Source organism: Ursus maritimus, unplaced genomic scaffold, assembly GCF_017311325.1.
Source record: "Ursus maritimus isolate PB19 unplaced genomic scaffold, ASM1731132v1 scaffold_10, whole genome shotgun sequence".
Lineage (NCBI taxonomy): Eukaryota > Metazoa > Chordata > Mammalia > Carnivora > Ursidae > Ursus > Ursus maritimus.
This window is the reverse complement of record NW_024423344.1, coordinates 22,456,409-22,476,938: the sequence shown is the minus strand read 5'-3', so window position 1 is coordinate 22,476,938 and position 20,530 is coordinate 22,456,409. Positions and strand designations below refer to the sequence as shown.

At 36.1% G+C, this 20,530-nt stretch overlaps 1 protein-coding gene across 7 annotated transcripts in view; it reads right to left on the bottom strand.

Moving 5' to 3' along the window:
• The window catches only part of CAB39L (calcium binding protein 39 like), a 112,196-nt gene that overhangs the window by 47,497 nt on the left and 44,169 nt on the right, over window positions 1-20,530 (bottom strand). For all 7 annotated transcript variants that reach the window (XM_008706873.2, XM_008706869.2, XM_008706868.2 and 4 more), the window contains 2 exons: window positions 9,458-9,599; window positions 6,537-6,701 (listed from right to left, as the gene is read on the bottom strand). In XM_008706873.2, the coding sequence (XP_008705095.1) occupies window positions 6,537-6,701; window positions 9,458-9,568 (276 nt within the window). In that variant the 5' untranslated portion in view covers window positions 9,569-9,599. The remainder of the gene's footprint in view (window positions 1-6,536; window positions 6,702-9,457; window positions 9,600-20,530) is intronic.

Genomic DNA, 20,530 nt, shown 5'->3' with positions numbered 1-20,530 from the left:
AAAAATATTATTATAAAAAAGAAAAGGAACAAACTCCTGATACCCAGCAACAATACAGATGAATCCTAAATGCATTAGGCCAAGTGGAAGAAGCCAGACTCAAAAGGCCACATTTTGTGTGATTCCATTTCCACATTTAAGGCAAATTATACGAGGATAGAAGATAGATGAGTGGTTGCCAGAGGCTGAGGGTAGGAAAAAGAACTGATTACAATGGGGGCATGGGAAAATTTCTGGGGTGATGGAATTGTTCTATATCACAGAACTGCGTGTTAAAAAGAGAGCATGTTACTGTTTGTAAATTACACATTAATTTTTTAAAAATGAAACATAATTGTAGCCATCGAAGTCATGGACTTCTGTCTTCTGCTCTCCTCTCTCTCTTCTGCTCTGTACGTGTTGGCTTGGGGGAGAGGGGTGGGGAGAGTTGAGGTGGGTAGGGCAAATGTTTGTGCCGAATTTCAGTAGCAGAGCTAGATAGGTAGAGCCGTGTGCAAGGGGTTGGGGGTGGGGAGTGTTCACTGCATGGACGAGTGCTTTGCAGGGGAACAAAATTCAAACTAAACTAATTTACAGATACTGGGAAAGTTTCAGAGAACCCAAACACAGGCTAGCTCAGAATTAGTTGCTCTCAAATTTTTTCAGTATAATTATATTTATACATTACAAGAAATCCAATGCAGAGCTCCTTCCAAACCCCCTGGCCCTGTCTATCTCTCTCCCCATCTTCATTTCTTTCTGTCTTTTCTGCAGGCTGGCTTCCTCCATTTTTTTAGTTTACATGGTAAGAAACCTGACCACTGATGCAGAAATTACATGGAATATGGTTAGCTCCTAGTTAGAGACTAAGGTTCTATCTCAGTTTTAGTTCCAGAATCCTGCAGAATACTCTGGCCCTGCTTTGATCCAATGTCCACTAGTAGGCCAATTAGCTGTGTGCTGGGCAGGGTGTCATGCTGCGTAATAAGGTTGCTCCCACTGTAACTACATGGGTGGGGAAGGAGGGACCCTTCCCCAGAAAGCAGAGGGAATAAAACATTTTGTACATTATACAATGGTGTGAGCAGTCTTTACCTTTATGGCAGGTTACGGTCCTTAAAAAGTATGGTAAGGTCAAACTAAAATGGTCATTGTCTTAATTTTTATAGGGGAATACAACCAATTAACATGTTACACTTTTGATTAAGGGCTTGATGCCAAATACCATTTTAAATCATCCATAAACTATGTACTTTTACAGGATAAGTGTTTCTAAACTTTATATTCATAAGTTTAAGAGTACGAGAGGGTAATGATAACATAAAATTCCATTTAATATGATAGAGTGTTTCCTCACCTGTAATTGTAAATTCTGTAACTTAATTTGTCTAATGACAGGTGCAAACTATATAAACAACCAAAGAGACTCAAGACCAACGAGAATCAATGCCCTACACACATAGTAAGCATTTCAAATTGTTAAATGCATGAAGCACAGTCAAAGCTTATGTCTTAAGGCTTTATGATTTTTCATTCTTACAGTAATAAAACTAAAGGTGAGGGACCACTTTAAAGAGGGCCAAGGTACAGAAAAGGATTTTTAAAAAGGGACAGAAATTTTCAAAAATTTAGGACCATAAAATGGGTAAATGAGAAGCTGATACTGGAGTACTTATTTTGCTGACTTTTTTTTTTTTAATGTAGCAAGAAATAATAATTAGAGATTAAATTATCACAGCAGAAAGTTCTCTGCTTCTTTGCACTGCTTTCTAATTCGGTCTGAACAGATGACTTTGCATGCACCCTAGTTTTGCAAGGCACACCTGCCCTTAAAATGAATGCATCAATAAAATTCATCCTTTGATCTCTTATCACATTGTGTTTCAAAACATCAGAGTCTGAAGCTGTGTCTTGAATAGCAGCCAAACCTCAAGAAACACAGCTCCGAGTTTGATCCTGAGCCCATAAAATCTGAAGAGTTGCAATCTCAGCCACAAGTCTTTTTTTTTTTTAACTTCATAATAATATGCAGAAGTGGTTCTTTTCTGTCAGCAATTTTAAGGTTCAAAGGATTAAAAATTTATGGTTGTAAAGTAATGAGATTTTCTTTTTAAACAATTTTAACTCAAAGGTCTGCCTGCTCACTAGCCCTTACTCACATACAGTAGGATCCTCTAGCACTTTCCCTACCCTGATGGGCCACTTTGCTCTGGATTCCTGAAGGAGAAATGGGTTTGTCACACAGACTCCCAAGGTAGTTCCTGTACCCAACCTAAGCCACTGCCGTGGCCACCATCACTGCTGTCAGCTCTGGATCCCAAACCCCTGCTCCAAGCTCCTCTCAAGCCTGTTCATGGCCTTGCCTTCTGCCACGAGTTATTTTCCTCAACACTCTGTTTATCCCAAGTGTAGAAAACTGCCCCTTCTCCTTCTTCACTCAACCTATACTATTAGTACATAGTTCTTCTATCAAAGGTTTAAGGGTAACAAAGAATAAATATGGTACAGTGCAGAAACAATCTCAAATTGAATTCTATGTATTATTATTATTATTAAAGGCTTATCAATATTCTTTTTTAAAAAAATTATTTATTCATTTGAGAGACAGAGAGAGAGAGAGAGCAAGCAGGGGGAGAGGCAGAGGGAGAGGGAGACAAGCAGACTCCCTGCTGAGCAGGGAGGCAGACACAGGGTTCGATCCCAGGACCCTGAGATCATGACCTGAGCCAAAAATCAAGAGTCTGAACCTCAACTGACTAAGCCACCCAAGTGCCCTGGTTCGTCAGCATTTCTGATCATATTTCTCCTTAAGCTTCTTCCTCTGTCATGGTTCTGGAGTCTCTTTCCCTCACTCCAAAACTTTCTTCTATTTTCCTTCTATTTCCTACTCCTATTGATCTTAGCCAGAGAGGACATTTCTCAAATTTCTGTTACTTTACTCTGCAAAAGGAATCTAAGCTCTTCTCTTTCAGTCTTTTCCTTCCAGACATTGCTTAGAGACCTAACCTTCTACAACTAATAAAAAAGCCCATCTACCCATCTAGGTGTCTTCTAAACAAAAACTCATTTTTCTCTGTAAGGAATACTCCATCCTTTTAGGTTATTTGGTAAAAGCTACAGCCTATACCTAAATAATATATTTTTCTGCCTGTTAAAAACATATACCAGAAATTTTAGTCAAATAACCATTGTACTCTCCAACAAACCCCCAGGAGCGGCTATTCACTTACTAGAATGATTATCGTCACTCTTGAATTATCTTCCAAACAATTTACTAATTCCTCAAGAAAAGTGGCTTATTGCTGGGCTCAGAACATCTTCCTTTGGTCTAATTTCCTTACTTCTTTTTTTTTGTTTAAGATTTTATTTATTTATTTATTTGACACAGAGAGAGACAGCCAGTGAGAGAAGGAACACAAGCAGAGGGAGTGGGAGAGGAAGAAGCAGGCTCCTAGCAGAGAAGCCTGATGTGGGGCTTGATCCCAGGACTCTGGGATCACACCCTGAGCCGAAGGCAGACGCTTAACGACTGAGCCACCCAGGTGCCCCTAATTTCTTTACCTCTGCTTCAATCTCTCATTCTCATGCCTACATTCATTCATTCACTCAACCAACCAGTGTACATGGCACTAGGTGTGGGAAACAGATTCCTAGAACTTAAGATACGTTCAATCCAGAAGGGACTGTAGCAGTTTCACCTATGAACCAGGACCTGAGGAAGACAGAGTTCTGTGTGATTAGAGTGAGCTCTAAAGTTAGGACGAATTTTATCAAGTTGTCACTATCTTATATGGATACTTTAGGCTTGAGATGGAAAGTTGGTGCTTGCAGGCTAACCGTTAGGACCTCCAGTCCATAGAGATACATAGCATATTTTCTGCAAGAAAGCTAATAATGCTGCTGCTTTTCTGCAAATATTATATATAGCCAATGGAGTTGAAGTGTCCTCAATTTTAACTGGTTTCCATTTGTTCATTCAACTAAGAAGTATTTATAAGTGTCTATTTTTTATGGGCTTAAGAAAGACAGCTGCATCTACTGAATATCACATTCATTTATTACTATGTTCTAGGCATCATGTCAAATCAGTTCAATGAACAAAGTCAAGAACTGTCTGGTCAATTATACTTCGATAAAGTTGAAAACAAAAAGAACTGTCTGCTCTTTTATTACCACAATAACAGATCTTCATAATGATAGTTGTGAATCAACAGTAAAAAATTATAGCTAGAATATTATTTGGAGAGGGGCAAGTATATAATGTATTTTATAGAGAAAATGTAATCCACAAAAGTAATGTATTTGACTTTCTGCATTTGAAGAATTAACCTTCAGTTACTCAGAAAATGAAAATATTCAGAAAGATACTTCTTTCCTCAAAGATTCCAGAGAGTAGAAGTTCACTCTACTTGATAACATGTAAGTCAACTTTTAGGCAATTGAACGTCTTCATTCAATAATAATTTTTAAAGTGAATTTCCTCTCTAAATTTATTTATTTTCAGTATCCATGTAAAATAAGGGAAACTTGCATAAGTAATTTTTATTGTTCCTGTTTTGTTATCTGAGCAAAGTTATAAGGTACCCAAAGTCTGTCTTGATGTACACCTGGCTCCCTAATTCTCGGATGGCACCTTGAAGCTACACTACTCTGTGGCTTCTCAAGACTTCGCTAGTTCACTGGGCCTGATGACATCTCAGCTCATCCTTCAAAATATAACCATCCTTGATATTCCTTCCAGCATCCAACTGCAAACTGGGCTAATTTCATAAATTAACTCAAGCTAACATATTAATTAATGATAATAATAGCTTAATACATTTCTGCTTTCAGGGAAATCTGCAAAACAATAGGAGATATATAGAAATTTAATACTGTAATCCAAGAATAGGGAGTATTTTTCCCATTTATGATCACTGACCAATTAAATCTAAAATTGAAGTAATAAAAAAAATCAAGGATTATAACAAAAATAAACTAGCTTACACTTAACTTTATTTTGAGGAAGGGAGGAAAATGAGAATATACTATCTGACATTTATGTATGGTCTGCACATGTATTCATTGTTCTTGTATAACATATATACACACATATATTTTTTACTCAGTTTAATATTTAAAACAGTGTTGTAAATTCATACTTTTCCTGTTTTAGAGATGACAAAAGTCAGTCTCAAAGAGGTTACATTACTGACTATCAAACAGCATGGCAGAGACTCTAAACAATTCTAATCCCAGGTATTTTTCCACTATGCACAACTCCTGTAAGTGTTCATAATATCTCATTTGAAACTGAATAAAAGAAACATGAAAATACACAGATGCAATGATAAAACTACATTTCATTCTGCACACGGCCGATTTAAAAATTGAGGAGTAAGATGGGGTGGGACAGTGAGAGAGCCAGGCAAGAGGAAAAAGTAGGCAAAGAGATTATTGAGTAGAAATGTCCAAGATAGAGAATAGGTAAGGGAGGGAACGAAAGAAAAAGGTGTGTCTGAAAGGAAGGGTGAGTTGAAGTCTGGACTCTCTGGGGTCCTCCACTCAGTGTTGTATCCAGCCAGCACACCTGGCTTCACATCTCCACAGCAGTCTTGCTCTGTATTCCTCCTCCTTGGCTCCAGCCAGCCAAAAATCTTCCCCCATTTAAGCCGTCCAGGGAGCTGTGGGCTAGTATTTCCACAGATCCCCAGAGCCCTGACCTTATCTTGGTCTAATCGCTGTAATCACCATAATTAGTTTCCCTTTTACTTCCTCGGTGATAAAACTGAAAGCTACTTCAGAAATCGGCATTTTCTTCCATTTCTGAGAATCAGTGGAAACCGGAGCACTGATGATAGTAACAGAACAACAAACAAATCAAAGCCAAGACTTCCATCACCGAAACAGCCAATGGTCAAACTCGCCTTACAGACACGCTGTTTACCGAAAAACCACTGTTCTCAGTTAGAGATACTGTAGATAATAAAATGCCTACACCTATTCACCACTCACATTTCTAAGTTTTTGTTTTATTTAGTTCCCTTATTATTCAGGTAAATTAGGTGTAACTACTTTCAAAATGAGATAAGTATCCTATATTGCTAGCATTCAACAAACTTCTGAAATCACTGGTATAATCTTTTAATTAAATGAACAGGCCTGAGAGACACTGACTTTGAATCCCAGCTTAGGCTCTTGTGACTGAACAAATTACTTAATAGCTTTGAACTTTAGGTTCTTCATCTATAAAACGAGGCTAATCATATAGTACCAATCACACAGGTAGTTTTAAGAAGGAAAGGAGATGAGTGCTTGGAACTGTACGACATGTAGTAAGCACTCAATGTTATCTCTTACTATTACCATTATTATTAATGGCCACTAAGCTTGCCACCTGGCTGCAGAACACTTAACCATAAGATACCTTCTTACTTTATTAAAGAAATCTGAGAAGTTTTAGAAAAATACTGGGTTTTTATGTAATAGATGAACAGTAATAATAGAAAGTCAAATATTTATGATTATATACACTAAACTTGCAAAGCAGCAGCGTCATCCTTTTACAGAGGGTTTACCTCGAAGTCTATGAGCTGTAGGTCAGCAATCAGTGTCACCAGCAGCCCACTACTGTAGAGCTCTTGTGCGAGCTGGGCCACAGCTTCTGTGGGGGGCTCCTTGTCATTTGTGCCACACAGAATCTCTTTCATTGCTTGCAGTGATTTCGACACTTCCTCTGAAGCCTGGTGACCAAAAAATATGCTCATAGTGAAGAGGAATGAAAATTTTTAGGCCATAAACAAACAAACAAAAAACCCCATTTCTTGAAATCTGCTTATTTATGATCAAAGAACACTGTGCAGTTACAAGCAAACAAAAAACTGTTTCACAGACATTGCTTTTTTTATTTTGGCAAACGTTGCAAAAATTTATTTATATAAAAAAACTCTAGCATTTCTACTTGGTCAAAATAATCGAAACATTCTTCCTTTAAAACATATTCAGACATAGTCTAATCTAGTCATCAGCTATAAATTTTACTCTTAAAAATTAAAATAAAATTACTTGTTTTGAAGACTTATTAGAAGCTACAGGTCTTTATTAAAAGCATTTGTTAAACTTTTTCAACAAATTCCTATTACTCTGATTTTTTAATGGACTATGTAATAAAACTGAATTGTCAAAATGCACAAATTATCAAAACCCATTAAACTTTGTTAATTCACTTGTCTCTCCCACGTAATCATCACCTTTTTTTGCTCTCTATGAAACTTAAAAACAACAACAAATGTTTCTCTTTCTTTTTCTTTTTCTTTTTTTTTTTTAAAGATTTATTTTATTTATTGGACAGAGAAAGAGACAGCCAGCGAGAGAGGGAACACAAGCAGGGGAAGTGGGAGAGGAAGAAGCAGGCTCCCAGCAGAAGAGCCTGACGTGGGGCTTGATCCCAGAACGCAGGATCACGCCCTGAGCCAAAGGCAGATGCCCAACGACTGAGCCACCCAGGCGCCCACAAATGTTTCTATATTGTAAAGAGTAACCGGGAAATCCACAGAAGTAGAAAGTAGATGAGTCGGTACTCAGACCTGGGGAGGGGACAGTGAGGAATGACTGCTAACTGGTACAGGATTTCTTTTGGGGGTTGAGAAACTATTCTTGAATTAGATATTGGCGATGAATGTAGAATTTGTGAGAATACTAAAAATCAGTGAATTGCACACTTTAAAGAGGCGAATTATATGGGATGTGGATTTACTCAATACATCTTTTTAAAATTAATACAGGTGAGCAAAAGAGAACAGGCCAAAAAGTTAACAATTTAATCTGCTGAATATTTTAAAAGAAATATAGTTTTATTACTTTCAAGTATAGTTCTGTACTCATTATGACTGAAGGAAATAAACTAAGGCAAGTTAAATATAAATAAATAATTCACAGTAGCATGATACTGCTTTAAAAAAGTAATTTCCAGATACATCGTAAGATCTGACTGAAACAATCCTTAATTTATTAAAGGTTGGAAGTTTCTTCAAGTGTGAGATTTATCCACATGGACTTTAAATTATATGTAGTTAAGAATCATTATAAAGCAAACATCTGTGTGACCCTAACACAGGTCAAGAACAGAATACTTCCAGAAACCCTGAAGTCAGCGGAATGCAACCTTTTCAACCTAGAAGTAAATATTTTTATGTTTTTGACAACAATCATTTCTTTACTTTTCTTTATAGTTTTCTTACCTGTTTTTGCATCCCTAAACAATGTAGTGTAGCTCTGCCAACTTTGAACTTTTTGGACTAGTACCTGTAACCTTTCATGAGGTGCCTCTTCCACTATCACATGTGTGAGATCTACCCACGCAGCCGCAGGGAGGTGGCAGTGCTCTAATTTTCATTGCTCTCAAGTACGTCACGGATGGCTGGACCACAGTTCATCAGTTCTACCTCTGATGGACATTTAGGTGGTTTCCACTGAGGGGTTATTATGAACAGCGACACATGCACACCCTTTGTACATGCATCCTGGTTATCGCTAGAGTTTATATCTATGAGTATAAACATATTTGACAGGTGATTTGACAGATGACAGGTTTCCAAAGCAGTGACACCAATTTATACTTTATCCCTCCCAGTGGGGGAAAGTCCTCGTTGCTCTCCATCCTCGCCAACACTTAGTATCATCAGACATTTTTCATTTTTGCCAAAATAGTGGGTGTGTAATAGGAATGCATGTGGTTTTAATTGGCCTTTTCCTGACTACTCGTGAAAATGAGTATCTTTTTATGTTTTTTTCCCTGTCTTTTGCCATTTAGATTTACTCTTTTATGAAGGTCATTTCTTCTTTCTAACTGAGCCAATATTTGGCTCAATATTACAAGTACACGAGAATTAAAAATACACTTCTACATCCTTTACAAGATGCAGGATAAAAAATAATATTTCTACATCCCTACAAAAATCCAAGATTGTTTATACACTGGGATAGAAAAATACTGTGACCTGAAGGAGATTTATTTTATAGATCTCTTAAGTCTTGCCATAAGCTACCCAGTCACTTTAGAGAGAAACTGAACATGTAGGGTCCAACACCCCATGGAAGAAATAAAATACAAAAAAAAAAAAACAAAAAAAAACCTTACCTATGAGGAAATCCTGCTTAGTAGGACCTTTAAAAAATGTTAAAATGAGGTTGCACTGTTGTAGAAACTATCAGGTGATCTTTAAATAAAAATGTCAGTTTAATATTATATACCAGTGTAACCCCTTAGATTTTTAAGCTCAGTTAGAGTGATCCAAGTTTGGTCAGAGGCTTAAGACAGTGAACCAAGGGTTCAAAGTGAAAGATTCAACAATTGCATAAAACCTGAAATCAATTTACATGTATTTATACAGATCTTATGTGCACATCACAGACCATATTTGGGATTCTTCACCAAGCTTCTACATTGGTTTTTGGTTTTGGAATATATGCATTTGAATAATAATATTTTAGTTCATACCTTGTCAGTTTTTTTGTCTTGCTTTTCCAAAATGGCCAAGTTGTCTTTCAGAGCTTTCACAATTTCTGCTGGATTTTTGTGTGATTTACTAAACAAAGGCATTTTTTTCATCTATAGAAATCTCTTCTTCCAATACAGAATACTAAAAACAAACAAATAAGCAAACAAGAATCATGAATTTAACTTTTTAAAATTTTTTTCTCAAGTTTTTATTTACATTCCAGTTACTTAATATAAGTGTAATGTTAGTTCGTGGTGTATAATATAGTGATTCAACACTTCCATACATCACCCAGTGCTCGTCACAAGTGCCCTCCTTCATCCCCATCACCTATTTCACCCATTCCCCCACCACCTCCCCTCTCGCAATCATCAGTTTGTTTTCTATGGTTAAGAGTCTGTTTCTTGGTTTGCCTCTCTCTCTCTTTTTTCCCCTTTGCTCATTTGTTTTGTTTCTTAAATTTCACATATGAGTGAAATCATATGGCATGTCTTACTCTGACTGACTTATTTCACTTAGTATAATACTCTAGTTCCATCCATGTTGCCGATGGCAAGATTTCATTCTTTTTATGGCTGAATAATCCTCCATTGTGTATATCTATATACCACATCTTTATCCATTCATCAACTGATGGACACTTGGGCTGCTTCCATAATTTGGCTATCGTGGATAATGCTGCCATAAACATCGGGGTGCAGGTATCCCTTTGAATTAGTCTTTTTGCATTATTTGGGTAAATACCTAGTAGTGTGATTGCTGGACTGTAGGGTAGTTCTATTTTTTAACTTTGTGAGGAACCTCCAACCTGTTTCCCAGTGTGGCTGTACCAGTTTGCAAGCAATTTAACTCTTAATGTGATTAAATTGCTATACTAAAATGTCTTATATGTTTTCAATAACCTTAATTCAGTAATTTGAAACATAAAATGAGTTTCATCAATTTTTACACCAAATTTAAATACATATAAATATTTTAAGACAGGTATTTTAAAAACTTTGCCTAAAAGTTTTTACTCAAAATTAAAAATTTTTTTCTACAACACAAATACAAGGATTAGGGAAAGAGTCCCAATAGGAAAAGGAGTACTTTTACAGAATAAGCGATATTTAACTAGAATTTTTAACTAATGAGAATGCTGCTGCTGCGGCTGACGACGACAGTAACGATGGTGATAGATCAAATAAAACATGTAAAACAAAGTGAGATTAGAGTCCACATACTGTGGTAAGGCAATATTTAATGCTACCCATGACAATCACAAAATCGCAACGTAAAATTTTTAAACATCTAATCTGTTTTTTATTTACTCTTCAAACATTCAGCTGGCCATACTCACTGAGGAAATGAAGACCACCATGGTGGAGGGTGAGGAAAGTGAGGAAAAGGAGTATTAATTCTTGTTTTTGAGAACATCTATTTACATAGAGCAGAGAAAGCTAAATATAGCTATCATTGCCCTACTGTAATGTAAGTATTTAGGGAGAAAATCATAATTGAAGTCTCCGGTTAGGAGAGGCATAGTCATGTACTTCATAGTTACTGGCAAAAATATTTCAAACCTCACAGAAACATGACATAGTAAATCAAAGTCTTCCATTAAAACAACTGCTCGGGGATAATAAATATATCAGTTTGGTGTATGTTCCTCCTGACTTTTTCATACATATAAAATTAGATATATTTTACAACAAAAATAGAATACTAAACATAGTATTTTGTAACTTTTTCCCACTTTTTATATCTTTTTTTTTTTTAAAGATTTTATTTATTTATTTGGCAGAGATAGAGACAGCCAGTGAGAAAGGGAACACAAGCAGGGGGAGTGGGAGAGGAAGAAGCAGGCTCCTAGTGGAGGAGCCTGATGTGGGCTCGATCCCAGAACGCCAGGATCACGCCCTGAGCGGAAGGCAGATGCTTAACGACTGCACCACCCAGGCGCCCCCCCACTTTTTATATCTTGAATACCATTCTATGAGTATACATTTAGATCTACTACAATAATTGTACACAATATAGTATTCTATTACATAGATAACACCATGTAATTATTATATGGCAATTTCTTATAAAATTACTATATAATTTATTTTACCAATACCCTATTGACGGACATTTGGGTTAATTCTATTTTTTCTAATATTTTTCTGATTTACAATGATGCTATTAGTCAATGGAGGATATTATACAAATGTGTATACACAAACGTGCACACCAGTGGATAGCAGCACTCTACCTAGCTATTCCTGTGGCATAACCATGGCTATGGTTCCAAATCCCTAATCCTCCTAGATTCCTATTTCCCAAATCTGGTTCCCTAGAACTTCTGTCATTCTGCGAGCTACCTTATATCCTTCCAATAAATTCCTTCAGTATTTGTTGTTTGTAATCAAGAATTCCAATGGGACATATATATGTTATGAAGCAGAAATCAAAACGGTTAGTGTGAATTTTGATGATAAAACAAAAGACTTAAATTGTTGTTTTCAGAAGAAATGCTGTTTTCAACAGGAGTGCCTCAACTCCCCAGTGTGGGGAGACTAAGTGGGAGGGGAATTTGTCCTCTCTTGGGGCAAAGATAAGTTTGAAAAACAAGTTAAGAGACCCCGGTCAGCCTCTAAAGCGGATACTGAAAGTTGACAGAGCATTCAAAGATAAAGCATGTGAAGATCACATGGATTCTCAGTAGGTAGTGTCAGGTTCAAAAAAGAGAGTCGGAGGAATATTGTATCATGTACCTTTATAAAATTCAAAAATAAAATTATAAAGACACTAGATTTTTCTTTAGTAGTTAGCCCTACACATAAATAAATGAAAGTAGAGTATATTTAAAAGCATATGTAATGTGGAAGTAGGGTGGGTGCTGAAACAATCATTAGATAGTTGGGCAGAGCCAGCAAGCTGTTGCTTCTCACCTGAGTGATCTTGGGCACAGGATGTGATCCCCTTAAGGCTCTGTTCTCATCTGTAAATGGAGATGATAACATCTCCCTCTCAGGCTTGTGAGGATTAAAGGTAAGTAGAGTATCCTGCACAGGGCCTTGTATAAGTCAAGTACTCTATAATGTTTAGCTGCTATTATTACAGAAAGTTCTATGACATAATGAATGAATGATTTCGCCAAAGAGAAAGGCATAGTAATTGAGACATGCTATTGTTTTAATTAAGTGTCTTAGACGCATCTGGCTCCTTGAATCACTTACACATTTTTTTCTTTTAAAAAATATACATTTATTCTTTGAAGGTTAAATATTTAATGTTCAAATACTTAGCATTAAAAGTTTTTTTAAAGCTAAATGCATTTGTGTAATTGTTCTATTTCTTCATGCAGTTCTACTGCACCAAGGAAAAGATAATCAACTGTAAGAATTTCAATTAAATGCTCCCTGACATCAAAATAGAGTACAAATAAGAATATGGTATCATATATATGATATGACATGATTTTTGTCCATTACCTATTGCTCTGCTCAGTTCTCACTATATCAAGCTAATTCTCAGGCTAATTCTGGTAATATTACAAATGTTTTCAGGACTCCCACGTTAACATGGCAGTTAGCCACCATTTCGTGATTTGCTGTCTCTCAACTTTTCATTTGCCTGTTGATTTATTCATTCACTTATTCACTGGACAAACAATCTGAGTACTAAGCAGAGGCACCTTGCTAAATACTTGGGATAGAGCCGTGAACAAAAAAAATACAATCCTTGCTCTTTGGAGCTTATTATTAAACAAAGAAACTAAACATTTTGGGGGCAATGAAATTATATAATAGAGGGAAAAACACACAGTACAATGCCTCTCAATACAGTACTCCTTTTTTGCATTTGCTATTTTCATATTTTAAGTGTACCTATTTACTATAATAACTATAATATAAAATTGTTTATTCATGTTTTAAAACTTCATAGGATCATTCTCCAATTCTGGGATCCATATTATGAGGGAAATCAAGACCTATATCTCCAACTGTGCAGTTCTAGCCCCCGGTCCACTATAAATTACGGTGAAACTCTCCTAACTGCTCTGCTCTCCTCAGACCATAACCAGTTCCACCCCACCCCCAGACTGAACATCTTCCTGCATCACCCTCAAACTCGGGGCTGCCCTTCCTACTCCCTGGGCGACGATGCTGGTCACCTGCATGTGCATCCACCCCAATCACATCATTTACTCCACTAGTCATTTAAAAAATGAGCCAGTACTCAGTACTACCTGCTAAACAAATACAAGGTACTTAAATCCCCCTCTGGTTCTGAGTTGGTAACTGATCCACCATGATTCAGAAATTATCAGCCTTGTCTGGGTGTCATTTGTTCTACCTATAAAATGAGGGGATTCTTTTTTTAAAAAAATTTAACTGTGTTGGGGTGCCTGGGTGGCTCAGATGGTTAAGTGTCTGCCTTCAGCTCAGGTCATGATCCCAGTGTTCTGGGATCAAGCCCCACATTGGGCTCCCTGCTCAGTAGGGAGTCTGCTTCTCCCTCTGCCTCTGCCATTCCCCCTGCTTGTGCTTTCTCACTCTCTCTCTCTCAAATAAATAAAATCTTTAAAAAAATAAAATAGAAAAATAAAAATAAATTTAAAAATTTAACTGTGAATTCACCTAGTCATATCATTTAACTCATATTTTTCCATTTCGTTTATGAAGATATCAAAACAAATCTGCCAAATGTTTTGGGCAAGTCCAGATACATTATATTTATGCTAATACTATTTAGTTATCTAATTTTATTTATTGTATCCCCATGACTTATTTATTTTTTATAACTGGAACTTTGTACTTTTTGACTCCCTCACTCATTTCATCCACCCCCACCCCTACCTCTGGCAACCACCAATCTGTTCTCTGTATCTATGAGCTTGCTTTTTTTTTTAAATCCACTTACAAGTGAGCTCATACAATATTTGTCTTTCTCTATCTGACTTACTTCACTTAGCATAATGTCCTCAAGGTCCATCCATATCGACAAATGGCAAGATTTCATTCTTTTTTATGGGTGAATAATATTTATGAGTGAATTATACATATATAAACACATTTTCTTTATCCACTCATCTACCGATTGGCATTTAGGTTCTTTCTGTTTCTTGGTAAATAATGCTGCAATGAACACGGGGGTGCATATATCTTTTCACATTAGTATTTTTGTTTTCTTCTGATAAATATCCAGAAGTAGAATTACTGGATCACAGGATCCAGTTCTATTTTTAATTTTTTTGAGGAACCTCCATACTGTAAGAGTGGGTTTTTAAAGAAAGAGCATCATCCTTTGAAATTAGCTAGGTTATATACAGTGAGCTCCAGGTGATTCATCACTGGTCCATACCCATTCTAAATCTTTAACTCCTGCTATCTATCCATCATGGCCAAAGAGAACTGCTTAAGGTAGAGACAAAAAGAATGGCAGAGTCCTGATAATGGTGCCTTCTAGGAATAAAAGGGTAGTAGGAATTTTTCCATAAAGTCTACCTAGAGTCTTCAGAATATACATTATATCTCAGCAAAGCAAGAAGCAGGGACAGGAGAAGATGCCATATTAAGTACAACAGACTGACACTAGAGGAATGCCTCTTAAGGACTGAAAACTATGTAGGCTGTGCACACTAACATGCCCTCTAGCATAGCGCAAACAATGGGCCATGCAGCAAACAAATGTCCGTGGACTGACACCTGCCCTGTTGTACTTTTCCATTTTCAAGAGTGAGTAAACAGAATAAACAACAAATAATGTAGGTTCTATTAAAAAAAGAGAGAGAGAGCAGCCCAAGAAAGAGGAGAAACGCCCTGTGGACTTAGACAGGAAAGGTTGCTTCCAAAATTAATTCTCTGTAGGAGACAGAACAGACATAAGTGACAAAAAAAAGAAAAGGATTTAAACTAAAAGCTGGCCAAGATAAAAGATCAAAAACACATACATATACACACATACACAGATAACACCCCAAATACAGCACGGTAATCCAAATCTTCACAGAGCAGAAATGACCCCATGGAAAATTGACTAAGGACAACTGAAAGGTAAAAAATGAGTCAGACTACATTTATTCATTCAAAAAATATTTACTGAACACCTATAAATATGTATATTACAGAGATACGGAAAAGATAAAGTTATCCTATAAAAGCAGGTACGTAACAATGGGGGGAGGTGGAGGAAGCCAACAAGAACAAAAAATCTAAAAAATGAAGCAGAAGCAAAAAAGATGTAACAGCTTAAGCAGAAAAAAGATCTAAACCTAGTCACTTAAAGAGCTCTTCTAGTTGAGATTAATGGTGACCCCCCAAATTCAGTGTCTTGTGGTTTTTAAAACAAACAAACATTATACTCTCAGAGCTCATTCCTACAAAATGACCTTAACAGCAACGAAGGACAAAAATCAAGTTGCCTTTGAACTTCCCTAAAACTAAATGTCATCAGAACAAAGAGAAAACCTACAGAGTTCTGAAAGAGAGAGTCCATAGCCTCGTAATTGAATCTCTAGCCAACACATTTATGTATGAACAGATTGTGTATGCTTACTAAAAATTTTATAAAAAGATGAGATGGAATCAAGCCCACAAGAGTTCAACAAAATAAATGCTAAAAATCAGAAATAATTCTTGAAAGGAAGCCTTGATATTTGTTGGTAGGACATGTGGGAGGGTGAGAATCTACAATTATAATTAATTCAAAGGGGAATAAAAATAAGTAAGAATTCAAGTTAAAAAGGAAACCACCCCAAAAATCTCCAAGAAAAGAAGGATGGAAATAATAGCAATAGAAGCTGGAATTAAATGAATCAGAAAAGTAAAAGAAAAAAATCTTTGGTAGCTATTAGGTCCCTGTTTCTTGTGGTGATAGACCTGTCTGCTCTGCTTCCCATCCCACCCTACCCAAAGGGTGGGAACATGACCCAGGCATAGCCAGAGTATTCCTTCCACTGCCCTGGCTATGGCAGTTGGCTCACAAGTGAATTGTGACACCATCAAGCTAATCAAAATGCTTCAACAGGACTTTTCCCTTAGGTATTCTAATTTGATTAAAATACATGGGGCATATAGAAGAAATAGAGAATAGCACAAGTTCCTGTGTATTTACCGCCCAGCTTCAAACACAAAGAAACAACTGAAGCAACCCCCTTGGTGCATCTCCCTGATCCCATCCCCCTCTGGCTCATACTGGTGGGAATATTACTTGGACATTAATTTAGCAATACGGATCTTCAATGTTCACAACCTCTGATTTAGTAGTAATTCTTGCTTCTGGCAATCTGTCTTAACAAAATAAACTAAAATAAGGGCTATCTTTGTAACATTTTAAAAAACATTTTAACATCTCTGAAATTTAGGTGTTTCTTACAGCTGAGGGGATTTTACCCTACTTAGCAGTTTTTCCTTTCTCTCTTAGTGGTTATACAAAGTATATGACTTACAGCCAATGGCTTCTTAGATTTGATGAAATGCAGTCTTTGGCTATGAAAATGTTTGCAAAGAATGTGAAATAAAACTGAAATGTTGTTAAAAACAGTACCCCATACTATAGAACTATTTAAAAGCAAACAAAACACAAGTACACAAAACCTATGCAAAGAAAAAATACTTTACAAAAGTTAATGGTGATTGTCTCTGGGTAATTGGCTTATGGATGCTAAATTTTCTTTTTCCTTCAAATTTTCTGTGTTTTTCCGAACTTTGTTTAATAGGTCATGCAAATGCTTTTATAATGGAAATACCTTCTCACAAATGATATTTTTAATGACTAAACAACTGTGTTTTAAAGTTCAAACTGTGGAATATCTGATCACCATGTCTTTTCAAAGCATTAGTCAAACAAATATGATTTCTGTTACTCTGGCTATGAAATTTCATAAAGAGTAGAACTTGGCTCAGAATCTGGAGAGAAAGCCAAAAAAAATTATTCAGCTCTGCTCCCAGGGAACTCAGGCCCTGTAGACTTTGTAGTAGATTTTGGCAGCATTCCCTTTTCTAATACACAGTAAAATATTTCATATACCTAACTTATGTGTGAGCGTCATTAAAGATGGCCCAAAGTCAATCACTTTAGTGAGTCATCTGAATATGTTCAGTGACATAAGTGCAGAGGAGTGTTTACAGGGGAAGAGGAAAGGGGAAACTGGGAGAAAAGGTCATTTGGGACATTCAATTCCCTTGTTTTTATTCCTTAAAATATTTAAAGGAAAATAAATGTCTATCTCTAAATGGCTAATGAGTATCTCCAGGCCTTTATGTTTAACCTCCAATTGTACTGTTCAAAAATAGTTCTGATTTCAAAGGTTTCCCACAAAACTTTAAGAGAGTGAGAAATTTATCTCTGAAGCCAAGAAAATTTTCAAGATTTCCATAGGTAAAACTATAAAAAGTAACCAAACTTCTAACTCACTGTAACAAAGCCAAATCAAAAATGAGCCTTTTTTCCTTTCACATAAGCTTATTTTACAATCAACAATGAGTGAGACAGGAACATTTCCAAAATTTTCTTAGAGCTTGCTAATTTAAACTTAAGGCGTAAGTACCTTCTCTTAAACTAAAAAAATTAAAATAAACTTAGGTACTACATTAAAAAAAATCACAAAATTTCAGGAAACACCATTCTTTTATCTGCATTCCAAATTGAACTCACAGATAGAAATGATACAATCAAAGTGCATCTGTGGCAGATAACTGGGCCTGTAAGATTCATTTTTAAAAAACTAATGAAATAGAGGTTACATTAGTGCATGCATTTGTCAATATTCATTTAACAGTTCTCTTTAAATGGGTGCATTTGATTTAAGGTATATTTTAAAACTGAAAAGCATACCTACAGGTTCTACTGTATTTGCCATACCCAAGTAGTCACCTCTCCCCCCACTGACATCATAATTTAGAAGTGCCTTCTCAGATATAATAAATTACAAAGCATATCATTCTAGTTATACATGTTATGACACCAAATCCATTATAGAGCATATACGTCAAAGTATCATCCAGTCAATGTCTTCTATCCTTCAATGATTCTATTTTTAAATACATATGCTAAATGTAATTAGAAGCCACTACAATTAAATATTTCACTAGAAAACCTATAGAAATGAGTGAAAATCTGTAGACAATAAAGTATAAATAAGGACTTTCACTGATCATTCTTTTTTTTTTAAGATTATTTTATTTGAGATAGAGTGAGAGAGAGACAGAGCACAAGCAGGGCAGAGAGGCAGAGGGAAAAGCAGACTCCCCACTGAGCAAGGAGCCCAATGTGGGACTCGATGCCAGGCCCCTGAGATCATGACCTGAGCTGAAGGCAGACGCTTAACTGACTGAGCTACCCAGGTGCCCAATTCACTGATCATTCTTTCTCTCAGTTCAAAATGACTAAGAATGATTTTGTTTTTATAATTTTTATTAACACAGTTTGAAGGAGATCTTTACTAAAAACGGACAATTTACATAGAAATAGAAAATTCATGAGAAGTTTTAATGCATCCTCATTCATCTGGAAGCCTTGGTCAGACTTACATTGGAATAAAAACTCTTTCATAAGAAGAAAAACCCATGTCCTTGGGAACTACTCCTGAATTCTAATGTATTGTAACCACCGAAATAATTTAAAAATAGAATTAGTACATGAAGTTAGGAAGACATACAACTCCTAATTTCTTTGCTGTTATAAATAATAACCTACTAGACTACTATTCCAGGAAAAACCATTAGTAACTTCATTCATTAGGTTCATAGTAATTCTGCTGACAGCTCCAGTCACTTGTCAGAGCTAAAATTTTCTACATCTATTAACTACTAGTGATTGTCAATGAGTGATACTTCTAGATTAGAATTTCACAATCTCAATTTATAGCAGAGGTCTGAAGCTAGGTCAGGGTTCTCAAAAACTAGTACCAAACTTCTAACTCACTGTAACAAAGCCAATCAAAGCATCAGATCTCACTGAAATTCACAAATGGTTATTCTTCACAACAGAATTATCAAGGGAAGTGCAAAATTCACTTTTTTTTAGTCTTCCCTGTAAGCACATACATATTATACATAACAGTCATTGCATTTTGGTTAGATATTATTATTGTTATTAAAACAAGGTTTATAGTTTTGAAATAGAACAAAGGAAGTATTCCTGAATCAAATGGAAAAGGTTTTCTGTCACTAAAAGTCACCTAAGATAAGTGTACTATGCATTCATTGTATTGTTTATTTCATTATATATATTTATTACACTACCAACTTTTACATTTTGTACTACAGTACCTTAGAGAAACTTTCAGGACCAGTGTAACTAAACTTAATTTAGATAGACCTCATTTCAGTTTTCCGAACAGGCCACACTTCTTCACAGGGGTCCAAGCATACTTATGCAAATACATAAAGCTGACACCTTCCTTCAGAATGTCCCACGCACTCCAGATACCAAGCTTGTAAACTGCCTTCCCTCATCACCATCCCTGCTCATTCAGGGCTGCCACCAAGTCATACCAAGGTCTTCCCTCGTTCTCTTAATATTAGGCTGATTCTGCACTACTATCGCTCTGTTTGTGTCTCACAATTCAATCGATACTTGTCAGGCCATATCTTTCTCATAATGAAGACCACGTGCCTCTAAGCCCCTTTCCTTTTTTTGGACATCTTGGAACAATTACTCAGTTTTCATTTTTGTGAATCAAAGAAAATGTTTAGTCCTCATCTAGTAACTATTAGGTACCTACTTATGTGCCACTGGACTAGACTTCAGAAATGGGTGCTAAGCATAAAAGCAATGGCTAGAAATAGGCTGATAGCAAGGAAAATAAAAATCGTGAACTGTAACATGAGATTAGATCTCATACAGGGTGTGCAAATCAACCTTGGAAGCTCTTTAAAGTACCTAGAAGTCCTGTTTATAAGCCTCCTTCCAAAAACCCATCCATCTCATTAAATTTGCTTTTCTTCAAGCATTCATATCTAGGATAAATAAAAATGTTTTATTCAACACAATTGTTTTTAAATTTAGTTTTATGAGTAGAATCGATTTCCTACTATTTTTCAGGGTGGCAATGGTTTTTCTTTTTTTTTTTTTCCTTTCTTTTTTTTTTTTTTTAAAAG